The sequence below is a fragment of the Saccopteryx leptura genome, chromosome 2, assembly GCF_036850995.1.
Source record: "Saccopteryx leptura isolate mSacLep1 chromosome 2, mSacLep1_pri_phased_curated, whole genome shotgun sequence".
NCBI classification, from domain to species: domain Eukaryota; kingdom Metazoa; phylum Chordata; class Mammalia; order Chiroptera; family Emballonuridae; genus Saccopteryx; species Saccopteryx leptura.
In genome coordinates this window covers 288,157,190-288,181,848 of record NC_089504.1, presented here as the reverse complement: position 1 = coordinate 288,181,848, position 24,659 = coordinate 288,157,190, and the positions used below count along the sequence as shown (strand labels likewise).

The 24,659-nt window shown below is 40.4% G+C and overlaps 1 protein-coding gene across 2 annotated transcripts in view; it reads right to left on the bottom strand.

The window, feature by feature from the left end:
- Positions 1–24,659, bottom strand: part of NUP210L (nucleoporin 210 like) — a 146,830-nt gene that overhangs the window by 98,612 nt on the left and 23,559 nt on the right. For both annotated transcript variants that reach the window (XM_066362390.1, XM_066362391.1), the window contains exons 8-10: positions 16,529–16,597; positions 15,306–15,412; positions 13,834–13,974 (exon numbers count right to left, since the gene is read on the bottom strand). In XM_066362390.1, the coding sequence (XP_066218487.1) occupies positions 13,834–13,974; positions 15,306–15,412; positions 16,529–16,597 (317 nt within the window). The remainder of the gene's footprint in view (positions 1–13,833; positions 13,975–15,305; positions 15,413–16,528; positions 16,598–24,659) is intronic.

Below are 24,659 nucleotides of genomic sequence, written 5' to 3'. Positions count from 1 at the left end.
TCTATAGACAAGGTCCATAAGTTTAGTACCTATGTTTTCTTCTATGTAATTTATTGTTTCAGATCTTATATTTAGGCCTTTGATTCATTTTGAATTTTTGTGCATGGGGACAAACTGCAATGAAGTTTCATTCTTTGGTATATGGCTTGCCAGTTTTCCCACATCATTTATTGAAGAGGCTTTCTTTTTTCCATTTTGTGTTTTTGGCTCCTTTGTCACATGTACTTATCCATATATGAGTGGTGTTATTTCCGGGCTCACGATTCTGTTCCGTTGGTCTGTCTGTCTTTCTGCCAATACCATGCTGTTTTGATTATCATGGCTCTATAATATAATTTGAAGTCAGGTAGTGTTATACCTTTGGCTCCATTCTTTTTTCTCAGGATTGCTTTGGCGTTTTAGGCTTTTTAAGTTTTCAGGTTTTAGGCTTTTTTAGGGTATTTTATGGTTCCATACAAACCTGGTGACTTTTTGTTTTATTTCTTTAGAAAATGACATTGGATTTTAATGGAGATTGTATTATATTTGTATATTACATAGTTAAATATGATCATTTAAACTATGTTGCTTCTGCCTGACCTGTGGTGGCACAGTGGATAAAGCGTTGACCTGGAAATGCTGACGTTGCCGGTTCGAAACCCTGGGCTTGCCTGGTCAAGGCACATATGGGAGTTGATGCTTCCAGCTACTCCCCCCTTCTCTCTCTCTGTCTCTCTCTCCTTGCTCTCTCTCTCTCCCTCTCTCCTCTCTAAAAAAATGAATAAATAAAAAAATAAATAAATAAACTATGTTGCTTCTTCCAGTTCATGAACATGGATATTTTCCCACTTCATTTTGTCTTTTTCAATTTCTTTTAATAATAATAATGCTTTGTAGTTTTTGGTATATAGATTTTTTACATCATTTGTTTATTCCTACGTATTTTATTTTGTTGTTGTTGCAATTGTAAAAGGAATTGTTTTTTTTTAACTCATTTATTTTTAATTTTTATTTTTATTCATTTTAGAGAGGAGAGGGAGAGACAGAGAGAGAGAGAGAGGAGAGAAACAGAGAGAGAGAAGAGGGGGAGGAGCTGGAAGCATCAACTCCCATATGTGCCTTGACCAGGCAAGCCCAGGGTTTCGAACTAGCGACCTCAGCATTTCCAGGTCAACGCTTTATCCACTGCACCACCACAGGTCAGGCCTCAACTCATTTTTTGAAGTTTTGTTGTTGGCATATAGAAAAGCAGTAGATGTTTTTAAATTGATTTTGTATCCTGAGACTTTACTGTATTTGTTTATTGTTTCTCATAGATTTCCAGTGGAGTCTTTGGAGTTTTCTATATACAGGATTATGTCATCAGCAAAAAGTTCTGCCTTTATTTCTTCTATTCTGATATGGATGCCTTTTCTTTCTTTTGCCAGATTGCTCTGGCTAGTACTTCCAGTACTCTGGTGAATAACAATGGAGTGAGTTTCCTTGTCTTGTTCCTGATTTTAGAGGAAAAGCTTTCAGTTTTTCACCATTTAGTATGATGTTGACTGATGGTTTATCATATATGACCTTTATTATGTTGAGGACTTTCTTTCTATACCCATTCTATTGAGTGTTTTAAACATAAATGGATGTTGTATCTTACCAAATGCCTTTTCTGCATCTCTTGATAGGATCATATAATTGTCCTTTGTTTTCTTGATATGGTGTTTACATTGATCGATTTGCATATGTTAAACCATTCTTGTGCTTTTGAAGAGAATCCTACTTGATCATGATGTGTTATTTTTTGCAATGTATTGTACTTGATTTGCTAGTATTTTTTTTAGAATTTTTTTGCATCTGTATTCATTAGAGATAGCAATCTGTAGTTTTCTTTTTTGGGTGTATTGTCCATGTCAGGTTTTGGTGTCAGGGCCTTTGGTATCAGTTGGCCTTATAAAATATGTTAGGGAGTATTGGTCCTTCTCATATTTTTTGAAAGATTTTTTTTTTCTGAAGTTGGAAACGGGGAGGCAGTCAGACAGACTCCCACATGCGCCCTACTGGGATCCACCTGGCATGCCCACCAGGGGGCGATGCTCTGCCCATCTGGGGTGTTGCTGTGTTGCGACCAGAGAGCCATTCTAGCGCCTGAGGCAGAGGCCATGGAGCCATCCTCAGCACTCGGGCCAACTTAGCTCCAATGGAGCCTTGGCTGCAGGAGGGGAAGAGAGAGACAGAGAGTAAGGAGAAGGGAAGGGGTGGAGAAGCAGCTGGGCACTTCTCCTGTGTGCCCTGGCTGGGAATTGAACCTGGGTCTCCTGCACGCCAGGCCGATGCTCTACCACTGAGCCAACCGGCCAGGGCTAGACTTTTTTTTGGAAGATTTTGAGAAGGATAAGTTCCAAATCTTCTTGGAATATTTGGTAGAATTCACTAGTGTAGCCATCTGGTCCTGGACTTTTATTTTTGGGGAGGTATTTGATAGTTGTTTCTATTTCCTCCCTGCTCATAGGTCTGTTTAGGTTTTCCACTTCTTTGTGACTCAGTCTAGGAAGATTGTATAGTTCTAGGAACCTATCCATTTCTTTTAGATTGTTGATTTTGGCGGCATATAATCTTTCATAGTATTTTTCTTTTCACAGAGACAGAGAGTAAGGGAGAAGGACAGATAGGGACAGACAGGAAGGGAGAGAGATGAGAAGCATCAATTCTTCATTGCAGCATCTTAGTTGTCCATTGATTTCTTGTTTATCAATTGCTTTCTCATATGTGCCTTGACCTGGGGTCTACAGCAGAGTGAGTGACCTCCTTCTCAAGCCATAAACCTTGGGCTTCAAGCCAGTGACCTTTGGGCTTAAAACAGCGATCATGGGGTCATGTCTATGATTCCATGCTCAAGCCTGCAACTTCGTGCTCAAGCTGGTGAGCTCATGCTCAAGCCAGCATGGGGTTTCGAACCTGGGTCCTCCACATCCCAGTCCGATGCTCTATCCACTGCACCACCACCTGGTCAGGCTTTCATAGTATTCTAGTATGATCCTTTGTATATCTATGCTATCTGTGGTAATTTCTTCTCTTTCACTTCAGACTTTTGTTTATATGAGTCATTTCTCTTTTTTCCTTACTGAGTCTAGCCAGGGGGTTGTCAATTTTATTGATCTTTTCAAAGAACCAGCTCTTTCTTTTATTAATTTTTCTAGTTTTTTTTCTCTGTTTCATTTATTTCTGCTCTAATTTTTACTATTTCCTTTCTTCTGCTGACCTTGGTTGCCTTTGTTCTTCCTTTTCTAGTTTTTTAAGATGTGATGTTAGGTTATTTACTTGGGATCTCTCCTGTTTCTTGATATAAGCCTGTAATGATATAAACTTCCCTCTTATTACTGCTTTTGCTGCATTCCAGAAGTTTTGATATGTTGTGTTGTCATTCTCATTTATCTGTATATATCTTTTCATCTCTGCTTTTATATTTTCTTTGGCCCATTTTTTAGAAGTATGTTGTTTATTTCAACATTTTTGTGGGGAATTACCTCCTTTTTGCAATTGAATTCTTTTTTTTTTCTAAGATTTTATTTATTCATTTTAGAGAGGAGAGAGAGAGAGAGAGAGAGAGAGAGAGAGAGAGAGAGAAGGGGAAAAAGCAGGAAGCATCAACTCCTATGTGTGCCTTGACCAGGCAAGCCCAGGGTTTTGAACCAGCGAACTCAGCCTTCCAGGTCAATGCTTTATCCACTGTACCACCACAGGCCAGGCTGCAGTTGAATTCTAATTTTACAGCCTTATGGTCAGAGAATTTGCTTGGTATAATCTCAATCTTGAATTTGTTGAGTTGTTTCTTTGTTTGTTTGTTTTTTCAGGGACAGAGAGAGAGTCAGAGATGGGGATAGATAGGGACAAACAGACAGGAATGGAGAGAGATGAGAAGCATCAATCATCAGTTTTTTGTTGCGACACCTTAGTTGTTCATTGATTGCTTTCTCATATGTGCCTTGACCACGGGCCTTCAGCAGACTGAGTAACCCCTTGCTCGAGGCTTGGGTCCAAGCTGGTGAGCTTTTTGCTCAAGCCAGATGAGACTGCGCTCAAGCTGGAGACCTCGGGATCTCGAACCTGGGTCCTCTGCATCCCAGTCCGACGCTCTATCCACTGCGCCACTGCCTGGTCAGGCTGAGGTTAGTTTTGTAGCCCAACATATGGTCTGTCCTTGAGAATGTTCCATGTACAGTGAAAAAAGAAAGTATAATCTGATGTTCTGGGATGACATGTCCTGTAAATGTCTATTATGTCCATTTGGTCTAATGTGTCATTTGAGGCCGATATTTCTTTGCTGACTTTGATTTTCTGTTTGATCTATCTAAAGCTGTCAATGGCGAGTTGAGATCTCCAAATATGACTGTGTTTTGTTTCTCTCTCATTTTTGTTCTTTTAGTAAATTACTTCAGTGATAGGATTCAGCTGGTTCTCACTGGTTCAGCAGAATCGATACCTAATTTTTTGTTGCTTTCTGTGAACTGGTTGTTAAAACGGCACTTGTAGCTTGACCTGTGGTGGCACAGTGGATGGAGCATTAACCTGGTCGCTGATTTGAAACCCTGGGCTTGCCCAGTGAAGGCACATATGGGAAGCAACTACTACGAGTTGATGCTTCCCGCTTCTCTTTACTCACTCTCTCCCTGAAAACCAATAAATAATTTAAAAAATCTAAAAAAAATGGCACTTGTAATGAAGGTTCTTTCTAAGGTTGGCACCTGGGCAGCAACCCAATGTGGAAATCACAAATTTACATTTCTTACTCTTTTTTAGCATTCATCTGCGCAACAGCATATTCTAAAGCACCCACAGTAATGTTCATTCTGTGCATAGGTGAAAAAAATTTGATGGAACTATGCTTATAATATTTATTTATTCATTTCATAAAACTCACTATACCTTTGATGAAATATATTTAATTTTCTTGCGTTAGTTACTTCAGTAAATAAACATATAGAGAGAAAAAGTGCCAAATAACTAAGGGGTGACAAGCTATCATTTGTTTCAGCTTTGTGTTATGCCCCAAATTCCCCCAAGATATGAGATCACTGGTGTTCCCCAAATGGAGAAACCAATAGGAAGCTAGGGCACAATGAATCAATAGAAATATAGATTTCAAGCTTATCTTACCACCCATCTCAGAAGCTGTGGAAGAATGCTTACAAGTTTCCCGTAACAAACAGGTTTGTCATACACATTAATCGATCGTATTTAATCTGCATATCCTATGCCATTTATGAATTCAGCCTAGAAATTTTCGTTTAGTATTGGTAAAATGAAGAAAATGTATGTTACATTAATGTTTTTTCATTAATATTTTAAAATTCTTTCTTATAATCTATTTTGTGTACCTCTTTTATTCTTATTTAAGTATTAAATGCATGAAATAATAAACTACCTTTTGGTATATCATTTTTTTATACTTAAAATGGTCACTAGGGCAGAGAACCAATTGTTAAATTATTTGAATCCCACCACTGGATGTCTTATATGTTTTGTTGCTCTTTTTTTTTTTCGTATTTTTCTGAAGCTGGAAACGGGGAGGCAGTCAGACAGACTCCCGCATGCACCCGACCGGGATCCACCTGGCACGCCCACCAGGGGGCGATGCTCTGCCCATCTGGGGTGTTGCTCTGTTGCAACCAGAGCCATTCTAGCGCCTGAGGCAGAGGCCCTGGAGCCATCCCCAGCGCCTGGACCATCTTTGTTCCAATGGAGCCTTGGCTGCAGGAGGGGAAGAGAGAGACAGACAGAGAGGAAGGAGAGGGGGAGGGGTGGAGAAGCAGACGGGTGCTTCTCCTGTATGCCCTGGCCAGGAATTGAACCTGGGACTTCCGCACGCCAGGCCGACGCTCTACCACTGAGCCAACCGGCCAGGGCCTATTTTGGTGCTCTTGATTTAGTGCATATATACTAAAAGGTGTTGTCTTCTTGATGTAGTTACCCCTTTATCATTATGAAATGTCCATCTTTGCCTCACTTCTTTTTAAGCGAGAGGAGTAGAAATAGTGAGGCACACTCCCACATGCGTTCTGACCAGGATTTACCTGGCAGCCACATCTGCAGTCAATGCTCAAGTACTGGGTTATTTTTAGCACTTCAGCCTGGGGACACATGTGAATCAATCAAGCCACTTACTGGCTGGGGAAGGGAAAGAGGGAAAGAAGAGGAAAGCTGGGAAAGAAGCAGATGGCCGCTTCTTCTTTGTGCCCTGACCAGGAATCGAACTGGGGATGTCCATACACCAGGCTGATGCTCTATCCACTGAGCCACCAGCCAGGGCTTATCTTTGTCTCTTGTTACCTTTGTTGTCTTGAAGTCAGTTTTTAGCAAGAGGGAGAGACAGATACAGGCAGGCAGGAAGGGAGATGAGAAGCATCAACTCATAGTTGTGGCACCTTAGTTATTCATTAATTGCTTTCTCATATATGCCTTTACCAGGAGGCTTCAGCCAAGCCAGTGACCTTGGGCTTAAAGTCAGAGACCTTTGGGCTGAAGCCAGCAACAATGGGGTTATATCTATGATCCCATACTCAAGCCGGCAATCTCGGGGTTTTGACTGTAGGTCCTACGCAACTCAGGCCAATGCTCTATCCACAGTGCCACTGCCTGGTCAGGCTTGAAGTCAGTTTTGTCAGATATAAGTCAGTATTGTCAGACACCTGCTTTACTTTGGGTATTATTTGCTTGGAGAATCATTTTTCAATCTTTCATTTAGAATCTTCTTTTCCCCTGTAGCTTAGAAGTATCTTCTGAAGGCAGCATATGATTGGCTTTGCTTTCTGATCCAATTTATTACTCTGTGCCTATTGGTGAGTTCAGTCCATTTACATTTAGGGTAATTATTGACGCTTGAGGATTTCCTATAGCCATTTTATGTTTTATTTTCTGGTAGCACTGTGCCTCCTTTTGTTCTTTTCCTTTGTGTTTCTGTCAGTTGTTTTTGTTTGGTGGTATTCCATGCTTCTTTCCTCAATTTCCTCTTTTTGTAAGCTATGTATTTCAGGGTTTTTGTGTTGTTGTTTTTTTGTGGGGGTGGTTACCATTAGATTAGTGAGAAAAAAAGTTTCACAGATACAAGAGTCTTTGTCTTATGAGTACTTCTGTCCTCCATCCTCCTTTGCTACTTTAGAGCTTTATCCTCTCTTTTTGTTATTGTTCTCACAGATTATCTTTGTTTATATTGTAACCTTGTTGGAGCTTTTACTTGTAGTATTGTATTCTTTTGTTCTTTGTATCCAGTAGAATAACCTCCTTCAGTAGTTCTTGTAGTGGGCGTTTTCTGGTGACATATCCCCTTAGCTTCTGTATGTCTGAAAAAGTTTTTATTCTTTCTTCATATTTGAAGTATAGCTTTGATGGATATAGTATTCTTGGCTAGGAGTTCCTCTCTTTCAGTACTTTGAATGTTTGGGTCCATTCTCTTCTGGCTTGTAGAGTTTCTGCTGAGGTGGCTGATGATAACCTGATGGGTCTTCCTTTATATGTTATGTTCTTCTTTTCCCTAGCTGTCTTGAGCGTTCTTTCTAATTAATTTTTGACAGTTTTATTATAATGTGCCTTGGAGAAGGCCTGTTTGGGTTGAGGTTACTAGGCATTGTACTTGCTTCTTGGATTCGAGGACCTAACTCTTTCCATAGGCTTGGGAAGTTCTCATTAATTATTTGTTTGAATATGCTCTCCATACCCTTCTCCCTCTCTTCTTCTGAAATATCCATTATTCTTATATTGCACTTTCTGGTAGAGTCATACAGTTCTCATAGAGTTCTCTCATTTTTAAAAATTCTTGAGTGTCTCTCTTCTTCCCTCTGTATCATTTCTAGTTGCCTGTCTTCATTGTCACTGATTCTCTCCTCTATCTGGCCCATTCTATTAGCTAAACTTGCTAGCTCATTTTATAATTCTTGTATTGAGCTCATCTCTGTTTTTAGAGTTTTGATATTTTTGGTGAGGTATTTGTTTTGTTTTCTGAGCTCATTAAGTTGCCCATCAGTGTTTTCTCACATCTTGTTAAGTATTTTCAGAACTTCAATTTTGAATTCTCTATTGTTTAACTCCAAGGTTCACATGTGATTCTGTTTTCTGGAGCATTTTCATTTTCTTTCTGAACTGCATCTTTTTCTTGAGTACCCATGATAGTCACTTTTTCTCTCCCTTGAAGGCATTTGAGAGTGGTATTGTAAAGAAACCAAACAAAATACAATAGAAAATAAATTGAAAAATAATAAATAAGAGAAACCCCACAAAAAAAACAAAGAAGAAAAACCAAAAATTAATAAAACAAACAAAACAAAAACCAAAAGAAAAACAAAAAATTAGAGAAAAATCACCCCAGAACTCAAGAAAACAGAAAAGAAGCACTTCCAAAATGTTTTTCTATTTTTTTCCAGTAGGTGGCACTGGATTACAAGTTTTAGCTCTGTAAAATCCCAGGCTGACCTCTACTGAGAAGCTGCTGTAGGATGATGGAGGCAGGGTTGCAGGTGGTTACACTGATGGGTGGGGTGGGGTCTGCTGTGTGGTTTATGGCATTAGCAATGGTGACCTCAAGCCTCTGGGTGCTCCTCCCTGTGTCTCAACAGATGATGGGACCAGACCCAGAGTACCTCTGTTCTTCCAGAGAGAGGCCTTGTAGAAATAACTGTGGAGGCCCTGGCCAGTTGGCTCAGTGGTAGAGCATCGGCCTGGCGTGCAGGAGTCCCGGGTTTGATTCCTGGCCAGGGCACACAAGAGAAGCGCCCATCTGCTTCTCCACCCTCCCCCTCTCCTTCCTCTCTGTCTCTCTCTTCCCCTCCCGCAGCCGAGGCTCTATTGGAGCAAAGTTGGCCCGGGCGCTGAGGATGGCTCCGTGGCCTCTGCCTCAGGTGCTAGAATGGCCCTGGTTGCAACAGAGCAATGCCCCAGATGGGCAGAGCATCGCCCCCTGGTGAGTGTGCCGGGTGGATCCCGGTCGGGCACATGCGGGAGTCTGTCTGACTGCCTCCCCGTTTCCACCTTCAGAAAAATACAAAACAAAACAAACAAAAAAAAGAAATAACTGTGGAGTATGTCTCTGCCACTCTCCATACTACGAGGGGAGGGAGGCAGGATCAGGGAGACTGGGGGGCTGCACTTCTAATTTTCTGTGTCTTTGTTCTAAGTGTGGGCTGCCAGAAAACTGTGGGAACACTGATGGTGAGCCCACCTTCCACTGCCACTTTGGTTTAGCATCTCTCCAAATGCCCCCAGTCTCTCTGCTCCTCCTGGCAGAAGAAGATGCAGACACTCCAGGTTTCTCTCCTCTCCAGAGCTCCAGCAGATGAAAGCCCAGACAGTAAGGGCCTCTCCACTCTCCAGAGCCCTATCATGAGTACTTCTTATCTCCCCCGCTCCCATATTTTACCCTTCCCACCTTTAGTACATTCAACACACAGGTCTTTTAGGCAAGACTTCAAGCCCAGCTGGGGTTCCCTTGCTGAGTTATAACTACTCAATTTGTTGAAACTTCAAGGGGAGAGATCAAGGATATCTCTCATTCTGCCATTACTCTGATATCATCTTTTTTTTAAGATTTTATTAATTTTTAGAGAGAGGAGAGAGAGAAAGAGAGAAGTAGGGAGGAGTGGGAAGCATCAACTTGTAGTTGCTCCTCCTATGTGCCTTGACCAGGCAAGCCTGGCATTTCAAACTGGCTCAGCATTCCAGGTTGATACTTTATCCACTGTACTACCACAGGTCAGGCTCACTGTGGTTTTGATTTATTTGAATTTTCCTAGTCATGTTGAACATCCTTTTACGTGTTTATTGGCCATTTGTACATGTTCTTTGTCCTATGTATACTGTAAATCTATAATAACTTCAAAACAAAATGTTTTAGCCCTGGCCAGGTTGCTCAGTGGATAGAGCATCATCCTTGTGCAGTTCCATCCCTAGTCAGAGCACATATGAGAAGCAACCAGTGAATGCACAACTAAGTAGAACAAGTTGATGCTTCCCTCTCTCTCCCCTTTCCTAGGACTCTCCTTTCCTTTCTCTTTCTCTCAAACTAATGGAAAAATCAAAATAAAAAAAAATTTCAAAAATTATTAATGATAATTCTTCCTCCAAAACAGTTGTGCACTCAAACATTCAATAAAGATTTCTTCCAAATTTCAGATTTTATCATAACCCATATATTATACCCAAATACAGAAAAAGGTGAATTATTATCCAATATTCTTGACTATATACCAAGGAAACTAGGGAAAGTCAAGACTTGTCTCTAATCTAACTGAGTTAAGAATATGGTAGATATCAGCTCAAATCTCCAGACAAGATCTGAACTTGATAAACATAGGGCTAAGAAAAGATGTAAAAAAATAAAAAGGTTTTAAAAGGGTAAGGCTGAGCTCAGGTTAAAACATAACACTTGGTTACCGGGCAGGGGAGGGGAGGAGGAAGAGGGAAAGGGGGAGAGGGAGGGGCACAAAAAAAACTAGATAGAAGGTGACGGAGGACAATCTGACTTTGGGTGATACGTATGCAACATAACTGAAGGACAAGATAACCTGGACATGTTTTCTTTGAATATATGTACCCTGATTTATTGATGTCATCCATTAAAATTAATAAAAATTTATTTATAAATAAAACAAAAAACCCAAAAAACATAACACTTGTCAAAAAGCATGAACTATGGGGTTAAAAAGTGATTCCAGCCCTGGCCGGTTGGCTCAGTGGTAGAGCGTCGGCCTGGCGTGCGGAAGTCTGGGGTTTGATTCCCGGCCAGGGCACACAGGAGAGGCGCCCATCTGCTTCTCCACCCCTCCCCCTCTCCTTCCTCTCTGTCTCTCTCTTCCCCTGCCGCAGCCGAGGCTCCATTGGAGCAAAAGATGGCCCGGGCACTGGGGATGGCTCCTTGGCCTCTGCCCCAGGCACTAAAGTGGCTCTGGTCGCGACAGAGCGACGCCTCGGATGGGCAAAGCATCGCCCCCTGGTGGGTGTGCTGGGTGGATACTGGTCGGGCGCATGCGGGAGTCTGTCTGACTGCCTCCCCATTTCCAGCTTCAGAAAAATACAAAAAAAAAAAAGAGTGATTCCAGAATGGGGTCAAACTACTAGAAATATAACAATGGATAAAAAAATCACTATGCAATAAATAGTTTTGAAAAAACTAGACATTTTATTTTGAAATTTACTGTTTTAGCGAGAGAGAGGAAGGGAGAGAGGGAGAGAGAGACAGTGAGAGAGAAATATCAATTTGCTGTTCCACTTATTTATGTATGCTAATTCTTTTTTTTTTTTTTTTGTATTTTTCTGAAGTTGGAAACAGGGAGGCAGTCAGACAGACTCCCTCATGCACCCAACCGGGATCCACCCAACATGCCCACCAGGGGGCGATGCTCTGCCCATCTGGGGAGTTCCTTTGCTGCAACCAGGGCCATTCTAGCACCTGAGTCAGAGGCCATGGAGCCATCCTCAGCGCCCAGGCCAACTTTGCTCCAATAGAGCCTTGGCTGCGGGAGGGGAAGAGAGAGACAGAGGGGAAGGAGAGGGGGAGGGGTGGAGAAGCAGATGGGCGCTTCTCCTGTATGCCCTGGCTGGGAATCGAACCCGGGACTCCTGCACGCCAGGCTGACTCTCTACCACTGAGCCAACCGGCCAGGGCTTGTATGCTAATTCTTCTACGTGCCCTGACTAGGGATTGAACCCACAATTTTGGCATATTCCGACAACACTTTAACCAACTGAACTGCCTGGCCAGGGCTGAGATTTTTTTTTTTAATTTTTATTTATTGATTTTAGTGAGAGAAGAAGGGAGGAAGGGGGACAGAGAGAGAGAGAGGGAGAGAGGGAAAGAGGGAAAGAGAAAGGGGGAGAGAGAGAAAGAGAGAAAGAGAGGGAGAGAGAGAGGGAGGGAGAAAGGGGAAGAGGGAGAGAGAGGAACATTGATCTGCTCCTGTATGTGCCCTGACCGGGTATCAAACCAGCAACCTCTATGCTTCAGGCAATGCTCTAACCAACTGAGCTATCTGGCCAGGGCCAAGGCTGAGATATTTTAATAATAGAATATAGATCCATACCTGACTATAACTAATCCAAACACCATTAATTCATTTAACAAATACTTATTTGTAACAACTATATGTCAGTCACTCTGTTGGATATAGGGCAACAGTTTTTAGCAAAATAGGCATAATCATTGTCCTCAAAGTTTATAATCTGATGAGAGAAGCGAATGATGACTATCATGATCTTGGAAGTTCAGGAAGCTCTGAAAACAGGAAAAGGGAAAACATGCCTGAGGAACTGATGTTTAAGCTGGAACTGTGCAATGAATAGAGAGCAAGTGTTGCAGATAAAAGGAACTATGTTTATTTAAAAAACCAAAAACTTAGAGGTAAAAAGGAACAAGGCATTTTCTAGAAACTGAAAGTTCAGTATGGCTGAAACATAAGAGAGGAAAAGTGATAAGACTTGAGGCTGGAGAAGCTGTCAGGAGCCAATTACTCAGGTAAAGTCACAAACTCAAATGCCTATAGGTATTAAGTAGATAACATAAACAGGTTTATCAAGCTAAATATAAAATAACAGGGAATGGTAGGAAATGCAGAAGACTGAAAAGTGTAGTATAAATGGCATAGCCAAACTTATATGCTTAAATAAAAAACAAGACTACAAACCAAGATAGTCTACAGGTCACCAGTTTGTGATCTCTGTCATCGAGAGGGTCCTATAAAACCATATTCAGAAGTTTAAAATTTACCTTAAATTCAATAGGAAGCCAACAAGGGAACTGAAACAGTAAACACATGATATATATATTATATATATATATATATATATATATAATATATATATATATATATATATATTTTTTTTTATTTTGGGAATATCATTCTAGCTTAAATACTAGAGAAATGCCAGGTTTTTTTTCCAAAAGGTTCTTTAAAAATTTTATTTATTTATTAATTTTAGATATAGAAAGGAAGAAACAGACAGACAGAAACACTAATCTGTTCCTGTATGTGCCCTGACCGGGAATTGAACCCACAACCTTCACATTTTGGGATGATACTCTAACCAAAAGAGTTATCTGGCCTGGGCGAAATACCAGTTAAGAAGCCACTCTGGAAGTACGGGTAAAAGGTTGCAGTGGGTATATAAGAAATGTGTTTGAGAGACATTTAAAAATAACTAATGGCATTCAATTAAGTATTGAATGTAGAAGGTGAGAGAGAAGGGTAACTCTTGGGATTTTGTCTTAAATAACTGGATTAAAGGATAACTAGAGAAAAAGTAGGTGTGGGACAAGAAAACAAATTTGACAGATGTTTAATAATCAGATACTTATACAATTTAGAGGCATCAAAATTGATTGAGTCCTTATCCCTTTACCAAGTAACTTCATATCTGGTATTATTTCATATGAAAACTAACCAAAAGGAAAAAAATTGTACAAAAATACTGTCATGACATTTACAGTAATAAAAAACTGGAAGTAAAAAACAAAAACAAAAAACTGGAAGTAATGTAAAAGTTCAATATGGACAGTATGGTTAATTAAATTGGCAGATTGTTCCTCTGGATTTTTAGAACAGAAAGTACTCTATGTGGACTTGATGGCACCTGTGCATATGAAATAATTACTATTTTAAGGAACTTCAAATGGATAAATACACAATGATCATAAATGCAGATAGGTGCAACAACAAAGAGTGGAACAGAAAATTTATAGAGGTATAAGCTACTGAGTACACTGTTTATCAGGTTTTTATTTTTGTGAAAAATAAAGGTGGGATGTGCCATATATCTGCTCGCAAATCAGGAAGTCAGCAAGGTTCATCAGTGTTCGCAGAATGCAAAGACTATCCTTTTCATTCCTACCTGGTACATGATGGAAGTCAGGGATGCATTTATCACCACGACACCATCTTTCAGGGCTTTCACGACGTGGTAAGATCCATTCACAGTAGTTAGCTGCTCTTCAAAGTACTCCCTTAGGAACTGGCACATAATCTTAATATTCTGAAAATCAGCCCAACAGTAACACAAACCCGAAGAAATGTTTTATTCCCTAAAGCTACCTTAATCCCAAAGCATTAAAGAAAAAAAAAAGTGTGGCTATGCATTCTGGACAAAGAAATAAAAACAAAATCTTTGCTTTCCCTAATGAAAATTCTAAGTTGGAAAGATGCAATTTTAAAATGGTACTAGTTTTTAAAAGATCTGTTAGTGGCCAGTAAACAGAAAGAGTCAAAGTTTGGGTAGATTTTAGTGTGATTTGTGCCATTCCATAAGTTGACAGTGCTCAAGAAAAAAGAAAGAAAAATAAAGAAGATGCTGGAGACCGTGTAGAACACTTCACACCTGATATTCACACCAATACTCTCACCACCACAAAACTGTGGCACCCATCTCTGAATGAAGCTGTAGAACAGGGGTCGGGAACCTATGGCTCGTGAGCCAGATGTAGCTCTTTTGATGGCTGCATCTGGCTCGCAGACAAATCTTTAATAAAAAAATAATGTTAAAAATATAAAACATTCTCATGTATTACAATCCATTCATTTCCTACCATTCATGTTCATGGTTGCTGGTGCTGGAACCAATCACAGCTGTCCTCCAGGACAACACCAAATTTTTATTGGATAATGCCTAACGTACACAGGTTGTTGTATGGCTCTCATGGAATTACATTTTAAAATATGTGGCGTTCATGGCTCTCTCAGCCAAAAAGGTTCCCGACCCCTGCTGTAGAATGAGGATCTCCTTCAAAGTGTTATCACTGGCGCTCTCTTCAGTTCTTTTCTATAATTCTGACTAAATTTTAACTTTTACTTCTGGCTTAGCATTTCTCAAGGACAGAACTATTTAATAATAATAATAATAATAATAATATAGTAACTTGCATTTCCGAAGGTAAAATCTGGAAGTAGAAGAAAAATGGTTTCCAACCCCTTTGCCCCCAAAAATGGCTCACTCAAAGAGTTATCTGTGCCTGACCAGGCAGTGGCACAGTACATACAGCATTGGCCTGGGACTCTAAGGACGTAGGCTCAAAACCCTGAGGTCGCCAGCTTGAGCGCATGCTCATCTGGCTTGAGAACAAGCTCACCAGCTTGAGTGTGGAGTGGCTGCCTTGAGCATGGGATCACTGGCTCAGCTGGAGCCCCCCTACTCCCCGGTCAAGGCACATATGAGAAGCAATCAACGAACAATTAAGGTGCAGTAACTATGAGTTGATGCTTCTCTCCCTTCCTATCTGTCTGTCTCTGTCTGTTCCTGTCTCTCTCACAAAAAAAAAAAAAAAAGGTTATCCATACAAGGTGTTAGAAAGATACAAAAGAGAGACTCACATCTGAAATATAGATCTTTGTGCTGCTTTTATCAAACACTTCTATTGTAATGACATACACCTGTCCTACCTCTAGACTCCAACGGTCTCCTGGCTGGACTGTGAAACCTATACACAAATCAAGAAACAAAAATATTAGAGGTTGTCAAAGTAATCCTGGAGTTCACACTATCAAATTGTAATATAATTTGAGGTTCCAAAATCCTGATTTAACTGAGCTCAGATATAAAGAAATACTTTCAGTTATATCTGTACACAAAAATAAACCATAATTGTGCTCATCCATAATGTGAGGCAAGATTTTAGCTTTTTAGAGTCAGACTCACTGTTTCAAATGGTCTAAAGACATTTGGTTTCTTTTTGTCTTATATAAAGTCTCTTTTCCTACCCAATATTGTATTATATGGATCTTTATATTTTCCCACAGTGTTTCAAGATGCTTCACTCTTGCAGAGAGGACATAACCAGAACAATGTGTAAAAACATGTCAAAGTAAGATTGAACTGAAAGTTAATTAGGTCTCAAAATGAAGGCTAAAGAAGCGCTATAGTTTTTTAAAATAATTTTTTAGAGAGAGACAGGAATATTGAATCTTGTATGTGCCCTGACTGGGGATAGAACCAGTAACCTCTGTGCTTCAGGACAATGCTCTAACCAACCAAGCTATCCAGCCAAGGCAAAGCACTGTAGTTTTTAATGCATTCATTTTAGCTATTTAGCTTTCAGAAAATAATTATCTAAAAATACCTAACCCTGACCAGGAAGTGGCACAGTGGATAGAGCATCAGACTGGGATGCAGAGGGCCCAGGTTCAAAACCCCGAGGTTGCCGGTTTGAGCATGGGCTCATCCAGCTTGAGTTTGGGAACACCAGCTTGAGGACAGGCTCACTAGCTTGAGCTCAGGGTCATTGGCTTGAGCGTGTGATCATAGACATGACCCCACGGTTACTGGCTTGAGCTCACAGTTCTTTGGCTTGAAGCCCAAGGACACTGGCTTGAACCCAAGGTCACTGGCTTGAGCAAGGGGTCACTTGCTCTGCTGTAGTCTCCCGGTCAAGGCACATATGAGAAAGCAACCAATGAACATACTAAGGAGCCGCAAAGAAGAATTTGCTTCTCATCTCTCTCCCTTCCGGTCTGTCTATCCCTATCTGTCCCCCTCTCTCTCTTTCTGTCTCTGTCACGAAAAAAATAAAAATAAATAAGAATAAAAATAAAAATACCTAAAAATCCAGGCTCTACAACATATATGGTGCAATTTGGAAGTCCAGACACAGATCGCATATGGACATCTTAATTTTTACTTAAGGAAATCATATGAGCTAGAGATGAGTGAAAAGAGAAATATCAGCTACCAAAAGAAAAAGAAAATAAACCCACAAACAAAAATTCTATCTTTCACTATCCTTTGAAAAGCAAAAGCTTAAATGTGTACACTTCTGAAAAAAGGCTGAAGGACTCAGTAATCACAGGACTCGGGTATTTTTGAGTTTCAAATTTGAGGATTATGGAATGAGAGAGAATAAAAAGACCATGCTGTATGCTTTTAGTATTCATTTAGCTACAGAACTCTTTACCCAAATAAATCTTACATAGGAGCCCGTTATGAAAAGCAGGACAAAGTGACATGACTCTGGCTGAAGATATCAACAGTGGTGATGCAAGAATAGGGAGGGGCATGATTTGCTATCCAGCCTTGGGCTTTGTAGACTGTTTTAAAAATCAATAATTCAGGGCCCTGGCCGGTTGGCTCAGTGGTAGAGCATTGGCCTGGCGTGCAGAAGTCCCGGGTTCGATTCCTGGCCAGGGCACACAGGAGAAGCACCCATCTGCTTCTCCACCCCTCCCCCTCTCCTTCCTCTCTGTCTCTCTCTTCCCCTCCCGCAGCCGGGGCTCCATTGGAGCAAAGATAGCCCGGCCGCTGGGGATGGTTCCTTGGCCTTTGCCCCAGGCGCTAGAGTGGCTCTGGTCACAACAGAGCGACACCCCGGAGGGGCAGAGTATCGCCCCCTGGTGGGTGTGCCGGGTGGATCCCGGTCGGGCGCATGCGGGAGTCTGTCTGACTGTCTCTCCCCGTTTCCAGCTTCAGAAGAATATTAAAAAAAAAAATCAATAATTCAGGAGGCGGGGAGAGGCAGGCGCAGGCAGGCTCAGGCACCGAGCAGTCCCCACCTGCGGTGAGAAGAGGCGTTGGGACCACAGCCCAGGAAGCGGTCACCAAGGCAAATATCCCTGATGAATATAGATGCTAAAATCCTCAACAAAATATTAGCAAACCGGATCTAACAATATATGGATAAAATCATACACCATGATCAAGTGGGATTTATTCTGGGGAGGCAAGGCTGGTACAATATTCACAAATCTATCAATGTTATTCATCACATAAACAAAAGGAAGGAGAAAAACCACATGATAATTTCAATAGATGCAGAAAAAGTATTTGATAAAATCCAGCACCCATTCATGATCAAAACTCTCAACAAAGTGGGAATACAGGGAACATAACATACCTCAACAAGATAAAAACCATCTATGACAAACCCACAGCCAACATCATACTCAATGGGCAAAAATGAAAAGAAATCCCCTTAAGATCAGGAACAAGGCAGGGGTGCCCCCTTTCACCACTCTTATTCAACATAGTCCTAGAAGTCCTAGCCACAGCAATCAGACAAGAGGAAGAAACAAAAGGCATTCAAGTTGGAAAAGAAGAAGTAAAGCTGCCCTGGCCGGTTGGCTCAGCGGTAGAGCGTCGGCCTGGCGTGCGGGGGGACCCAGGTTCGATTTCCGGCCAGGGCACATAGGAGAAGCGCCCATTTGCTTCTCCACCCCCCCCTTCTTCCTCTCTGTCTCTCTCTTCCCCTCCCGCAGCCAAGGTTCCATTGGAGCAAAGATGGCCTGGGCACTGGGGATGGCTCCTTGGCTTTTGCCCCAGGCACTAGAGTGGCTCTGGTCACGGCAGAGCGACGCCCCGGAGGGGCAGAGCATCACCCCCTGGTGGGCAGAGCGTCGCCCCTGGTGGGCGTGCCGGGTGGATCCCGGTCGGGCACATGCGGAAGTCTGTCTGACTGTCTCTCCCCGTTTCCAGCTTCAGAAAAATACAAAAAAAAAAAAAAAAGAAGTAAAACTATCATTATTTGCAGATGATATGATATTGTATATAGAAAATCCTAAAGTCTCAGTCAAAAAACTACTGGACCTGATAAATGAATTCAGCAAGGTGGCACGATATAAAATTAATACTCAGAAATCAGAGGCATTTTTATACACCAGCAATGAACAGTCAGAAAGAGAAATTAAGGAAACAATCCCCTTCACTATTACAACCAAAAAAATAAAGTACCTAGGAGTACATTTAACCAAGGAGACTAAAGCCTTGTACTCAGAAAATTATAAAACATTGATAAAAGAAATCAAGGAAGATACAAACAAGTGGAAGCATATACCGTGCTCATGGTTAGGAAGAATAAACATCATTAAAATGTCTATATTACCCAAAGCAATTTATAAATTCAATGCAATGCCAATTAAAATACCAATGACATACTTTAAAGCTATAGATCACATATTCCAAAAATTTATATGGAACCAAAAGAGAACACGAATAGCCTCAGCAATCTTAAAAAAGAAGAATAAAGGGGGAGGTATCACACTTCCTGATATCAAGCTATACTACAAGGCCATTGTTCTCAAAAACAGCCTGGTACTGGCATAAGAACAGGCACATAGATCAATGGAACAGAACAGAAAACCCAGAAATAAACCCACAGCTCTATGAACAACTGATATTTGACAAAGGAGGTAAGGGCATACAATGGAGTAAAGACAGCCCCTTCAAAAAATGGTGTTGGGAAAATTGGACAGCAACCTGCAAAAAAATGAAACTAGACCACCAACTTACACCATTCACAAAAATAAACTCAAAATGGATAAAAGACTTAAATGTAAGGCGTGAAACCATAAACATCTTAGAAGAAAACATAGGCAGTAAGCTCTCTGACATCTCTCGCAGCGATATATTTGCTGATTTATCTCCATGGACAAGGAAAATAAAAGACAGGATAAACAAATGGGACTTTATCAAACTAAAAAGCTTCTGCACAGCTAAAGACAATAAGAACAGAATAAAAAGACAAACTACACAATGGGAGAACATATTTGACAGTACGTCTGATAAGGGATTAATAACCAAAATTTATAAAGAACTTGTAAAACTCAACACCAGAAAGACAAACAATCCAATAAAAAATGGGCAAAAGAAATGAATAGACAATTCTCCAAAGAAGACATACAGATGGGCAATAGGCACATGAAAAAATGCTCAACATCATTAATCATTAGAGAAATGCAAATTAAAACCACAATGAGATATCACCTCACACCGGTCAGAATGGCGCTCATCAACAAAACAACACAGAATAAGTGCTGGCGAGGATGTGGAGAAAAGGGAACCCTCCTGCACTGCTGGTGGGAATGCAGACTGGTGCAGTCTCTGTGGAAAACAGTATGGAGATTCCTCAAAAAATTGAAAATCGAACTGCCTTTTGACCCAGCCATCCCACTTTTAGGAATATACCCCAAGGACACCATAGAATGGTTCCAGAAGAAGAAATGCACCCCCATGTTTATGGCAGCATTGTTCACAATAGCGAAGATCTGGAAACAGCCCAAGTGTCCATCAGAGGACAAGTGGATTAAAAAGCTTTGGAACATATATACTATGGAATGTTACTCAGTCATAAGAAATGATGACATCGGATCATTTACAATAACATGGGTGGACCTTGATAACATTATACGGAGTAAAATAAGTAAATCAGAGAAAACTAAGAACTATATGAACCCATGCATAGATGGAACATAAAAATGAGATTCAGAGACATGGACAAGAATGTGGTGGTAACAGGGAGTGGGGTGAAGGGGTGGGGAGGGGGCGAGGAAGGAGAGGGAGGGGTAGAGGGAGGGTAGGGGCACAAAGAAAACGAGAGAGAAGGTGACAGAAGACAATTTGACTTTGTGTGAGGGGTATGCAGCATAATCAAAGGTCAAAATAATCTGGAGATGTTTTCTCGGAACATATGTACCCTGATTTATCAATGTCACTGCATTAAAATTAATTTAAAAAATTTATCACAGAAAGAGAGAGATGCTTGACAAGCTATACATATTTAGAATCAGGTTAGGCTGGTGCCTCAGCAAAATCTCCATTTCCAGGTAGACAGGGAGATTAGAGCTGAATAAACAAATCCATCTATCAAACAATGTAACAGTAATCTAAAAATTAAAAACCTAGATCTTTGAATATTCCACTTAAAACTTCTCCATAAAGGCTCCTAGCTGTTTATAGTATATGATCTAAATGTCCTATCTAGGTATACAGGACCACCAATATGTTTCAAAGTATTCTTTCTTTACTAAACTTCCCATTTATTTTCAAGACTGTATACTTTTTCCATTCAAATGGGTAAACTACCTATCCTTTGTGACTCTCTTTAAATAACACTTCCTGGGACTCCTCCAGTTAGCCTCACAATTTCTCTCACAAATTTGATTTCCAAGTATTTTACATAAGAAGTCAGCCTTAAACTCAACTTCTACTATTCAGGCTGAACATTCCAGACTCTTTGAGGACAGAGGAGAAGCATATGTGTATTACTACTGTAGTCTCAATTTAGTGCTTTGCACATGAAAGGTGTTCATTAAGAGTCCAATAACTTATTCAAAAAGAAAATAAATTTGCTTTATAATAAAATAAGCCAAATAAAAATCTGGAAAATAAATAAATATATATATATATAAATAAAAAAGTAAATATTTTTGAAAAGATACTTTATATGTATATGAATTCCATATTGATAGCTCTTTTAATGTTGGCAAAAAATCTTGTGTCAAAAAGGAGAAACAGACATTATAATAAGTTACCATAACATACAAACTACAAAGCTACTCAGGTTTTGTCATTTACTCTTATTCGTATTTTACAGGATATTGGTAATTTGCAATGATAGTTAGGCATTTTCTAGAATGATTTCTGCATGCTATTACAAGATATTATAAACTAAAAATATGATAGAGTAGTGTTTGTAATAAAGAAATTTTGGGGGGAAAAATCAATAATTCGCCTGACCAAGTAGTGGTGCAGTGGATAGAGCATCAGCCTGGGACGCTGAGGACCCAGGTTCAAAACCCTGAGGTTGTTGGCTTAAGTGTGGGGCTGTCAGCTTGAGCGTGGGATTGTAGACATGATCCCATGGTCGCTGAGCTCAAAGGTGGCTGGCTTGAGTAAGGGGTCACTGGCTCTGCTGGAGCCCCCTGGTCAAGGCATGTATGAGAAAGCAATCAATGAACAACTAAGGTGCCACCAAGTATGAGTTGATACTTCTTATCTCTCTCCCTTCTTGTGTGTCTGTCCCTGTCTGTCCCCCACCTCTAAAAACAATAAATAAAAATCACAAATTGATTTTCTATTACGTGCAGCAAATCTTTAATACCTTTTGCACCAAAGTTACTTCTAGGTCACCTATGCATCATACTACTTATTATCCCCTTCATTTAAATTCAAACAGAAATATAAATTTATTCTGCTATCCATCTATACAGATCTAATTAGCAAGACAGAGATAGAGGCAGAGAGATGAGAAGCATCAACTCATAGTTGCAGCACTTTGGTTGTTCATTGATTGCTTCTCATACGTGCCTTGACCAGGGATGCTCCAGCTGAGCCAGTGACCCTATGTTCAATCCAGCGACCTTTAAACTTAAGCCAGTGACCATGGGGTCATTTGTATAATCCCTTACTCAAGCTGGCAACCTCAGAGTTTTGAACCTGGGTCCTCAGTGTCCCAGGTTGATGCTGTATGAGGGATGAAACTTTTAAAGCTGCCTCAGTACTCCAGATAAGCTGCACATATAATATAATTGACATGCTAATTAAAGATGACTTTTATCTATTTATTAAAGTAAATCTGTTAAAAACTGAAAAGACATCTGTATGCCAATCTTGGTTTGATTCTGATATGTACTCTAATATAACAGAAGAAAATCCAGAAATGCAACATTCTTTTCATTTTACAGAATGAACAAACATCTCGATAGGTCTCTAAACCAATTCATTTCTCTGTTATCAAACTAAGACATCTTTCATCTAATCTTTCTACCTGTTCTAAATCTCATTTTCTCTTGCCCCTCAGAAATCTTGCCCTTTCTCCCATATCTCTGCCATCTCTCTCTGTTTAACTTACAGACATATTTCTCCTACATTAAAATAGTTCTCACGTCTTGGCCCTGGCCAGTTGTCTCAGTGGTAGAGCATCAGCTCAGCCCAGCATGCGGAAACCCCAGGTTTTATTCCTGGTCAGGGCACACAGGAGAAGAACCCATCTGCTTCTCCATCCCTCCCTCTCTCCTTTCTCTCTGTCTCTCTCTCCCCTCCCACAGCCAAGGTTCTATTGGAGCTAAGTTGGCCCAGGTGCTGAGGATGGCTCTATGGCTTCTGCCTCAGGCACTAGAATGGCTCTGGTTGCAACAGAGCAACATCCCAGATGGGCAGAGCATCACCCCTTAGTGGATTTGCTGGGTGGATCCTGGTCAGGTACATGCAGGAGTCTATCTCTCTGCCTCCCTACTTCTCATTTCAGAAAAATAAAAAAAAATAAAGAAAAGTTCTCATGACTTTTTCAAATTTCTACTTAATTGATAAAGTTACCCAAGACTTTCTAGTTACTACTGTCTCTATCTTTATCTCGGTCTTTTCTCTACATATTTCTTTTTTTTTTTTTTTTTTTTTAATTTTTTTTTTTTAAATTTATTCATTATAGAGAGGAGAGGGAGAGACAAAGAGAGAGAAGGGGGGAGGAGCTGGAAGCATCAACTCCCATATGTGCCTTGACCAGGCAAGCCCAGGGCTTCGAACCGGCGACCTCAGCATTTCCAGGTCGATGCTTTATCCACTGCGCCACCACAGGTCAGGCGTTCTCTACATATTTCTCCTGAGGAACAGTCTCACTTGGTTACCATGAAGCTCCTCTCTCCTGGTTTTCCTGTTTTTAAACATTCTTTCTGGGCTGCCTTCAGAGTTTCTCTTCTTCCACATGAACCTTAAAAGCTGGTATTAAACAATTTTGACCTTGGCCTGACCAGTGGTGGCACAGCAAATTGAGTGTTGGCCCAGCACACTAAGGGCCTCAGTTTGAAACCCCGAGGCCACCGGTTGGAGCATGGGCTTGTTGGCTTGAGGGTAGGCTTGCCAGCTTGAGGACAGGATCATTGACATGATCCAAAGTCACTGACTTGAGCCCATAGGTGCTGGCTTAAAGCTCAAAGTTTCTGGCTTGAACTAGGGGTCACTGGCTTGGCTTGAGCCCCCGGGTCAAAGCATGTGTGAGAAGCAATCAATAAAACACTAAAGTGAAGCAACTATGAGTTGATGCTTCTCATCTATCTCCTCCTCCTCAAAAAAAAAATTCTGTCTTTGGCCCTCTTCTCTTCTCACTCTATAGACCCTCACTAGATGATTCTGTCTACAACAACAGCTTCAACTATCACCTATCTAGAAACTGATAATCTTCAAATATCTTTTTTTGTCCTGAATTTTTCACCTCTACATACCTAAATTTTTTGCTTGAATGTCTATCACCAGATAATTCAAATTAACATCTAAAACACTAAACTAGTTTTCTTTTCCCTTAAACCTGTTCCTTCTCTTATACTACCCAGCTCTATGAACAGTATCACCAGCCACCCTAAGCCAGATGCTGGAACAATTTATGAAGTCACCATTCATGTCTCCAAGAAAGACATAAATAGATAAATATAATGTATTTTGATATTTACTACTTTGGAATAAATAAATATGAGCTGAGAATATTTTTTAAAATTTTATACCGTATTTTTCACTCCATAAGATGTACCTGACCATAAGACACACCTAGGGTTTTAAGGAGGAAAATAAGAAAAAAATATTCTGAACCAAATGGTGTGTTAAAATATTTAATAAAATACCGTATTTTTCATTCCATAAAATGGGCATTTTCCCTTCCACTTTTGGGGGGAGAAAGTGCAGCTTATGGAGCTAAAAATATGGTAAGTCTGCCTGGTGAATTCAGAGAACTGCCTGGCACACATTTGGGGCTCAATCATTATTAATGACTTAGTTTGTTTTGTAGATCCTATTATATTTTTTGACAAATATCCTAGGCACCTTAAAACAATTGGAGAACAAACCACTTTGGATCAAAAACCCTCCTTAACATAAAAATATTAACATAAACAGCTAATTAACACTATTTCTAGAAGAATTGCTGTATCTTTCAAGCCTGATGGGTTCTAATTCTGAGTAAGCCTACTATGCCC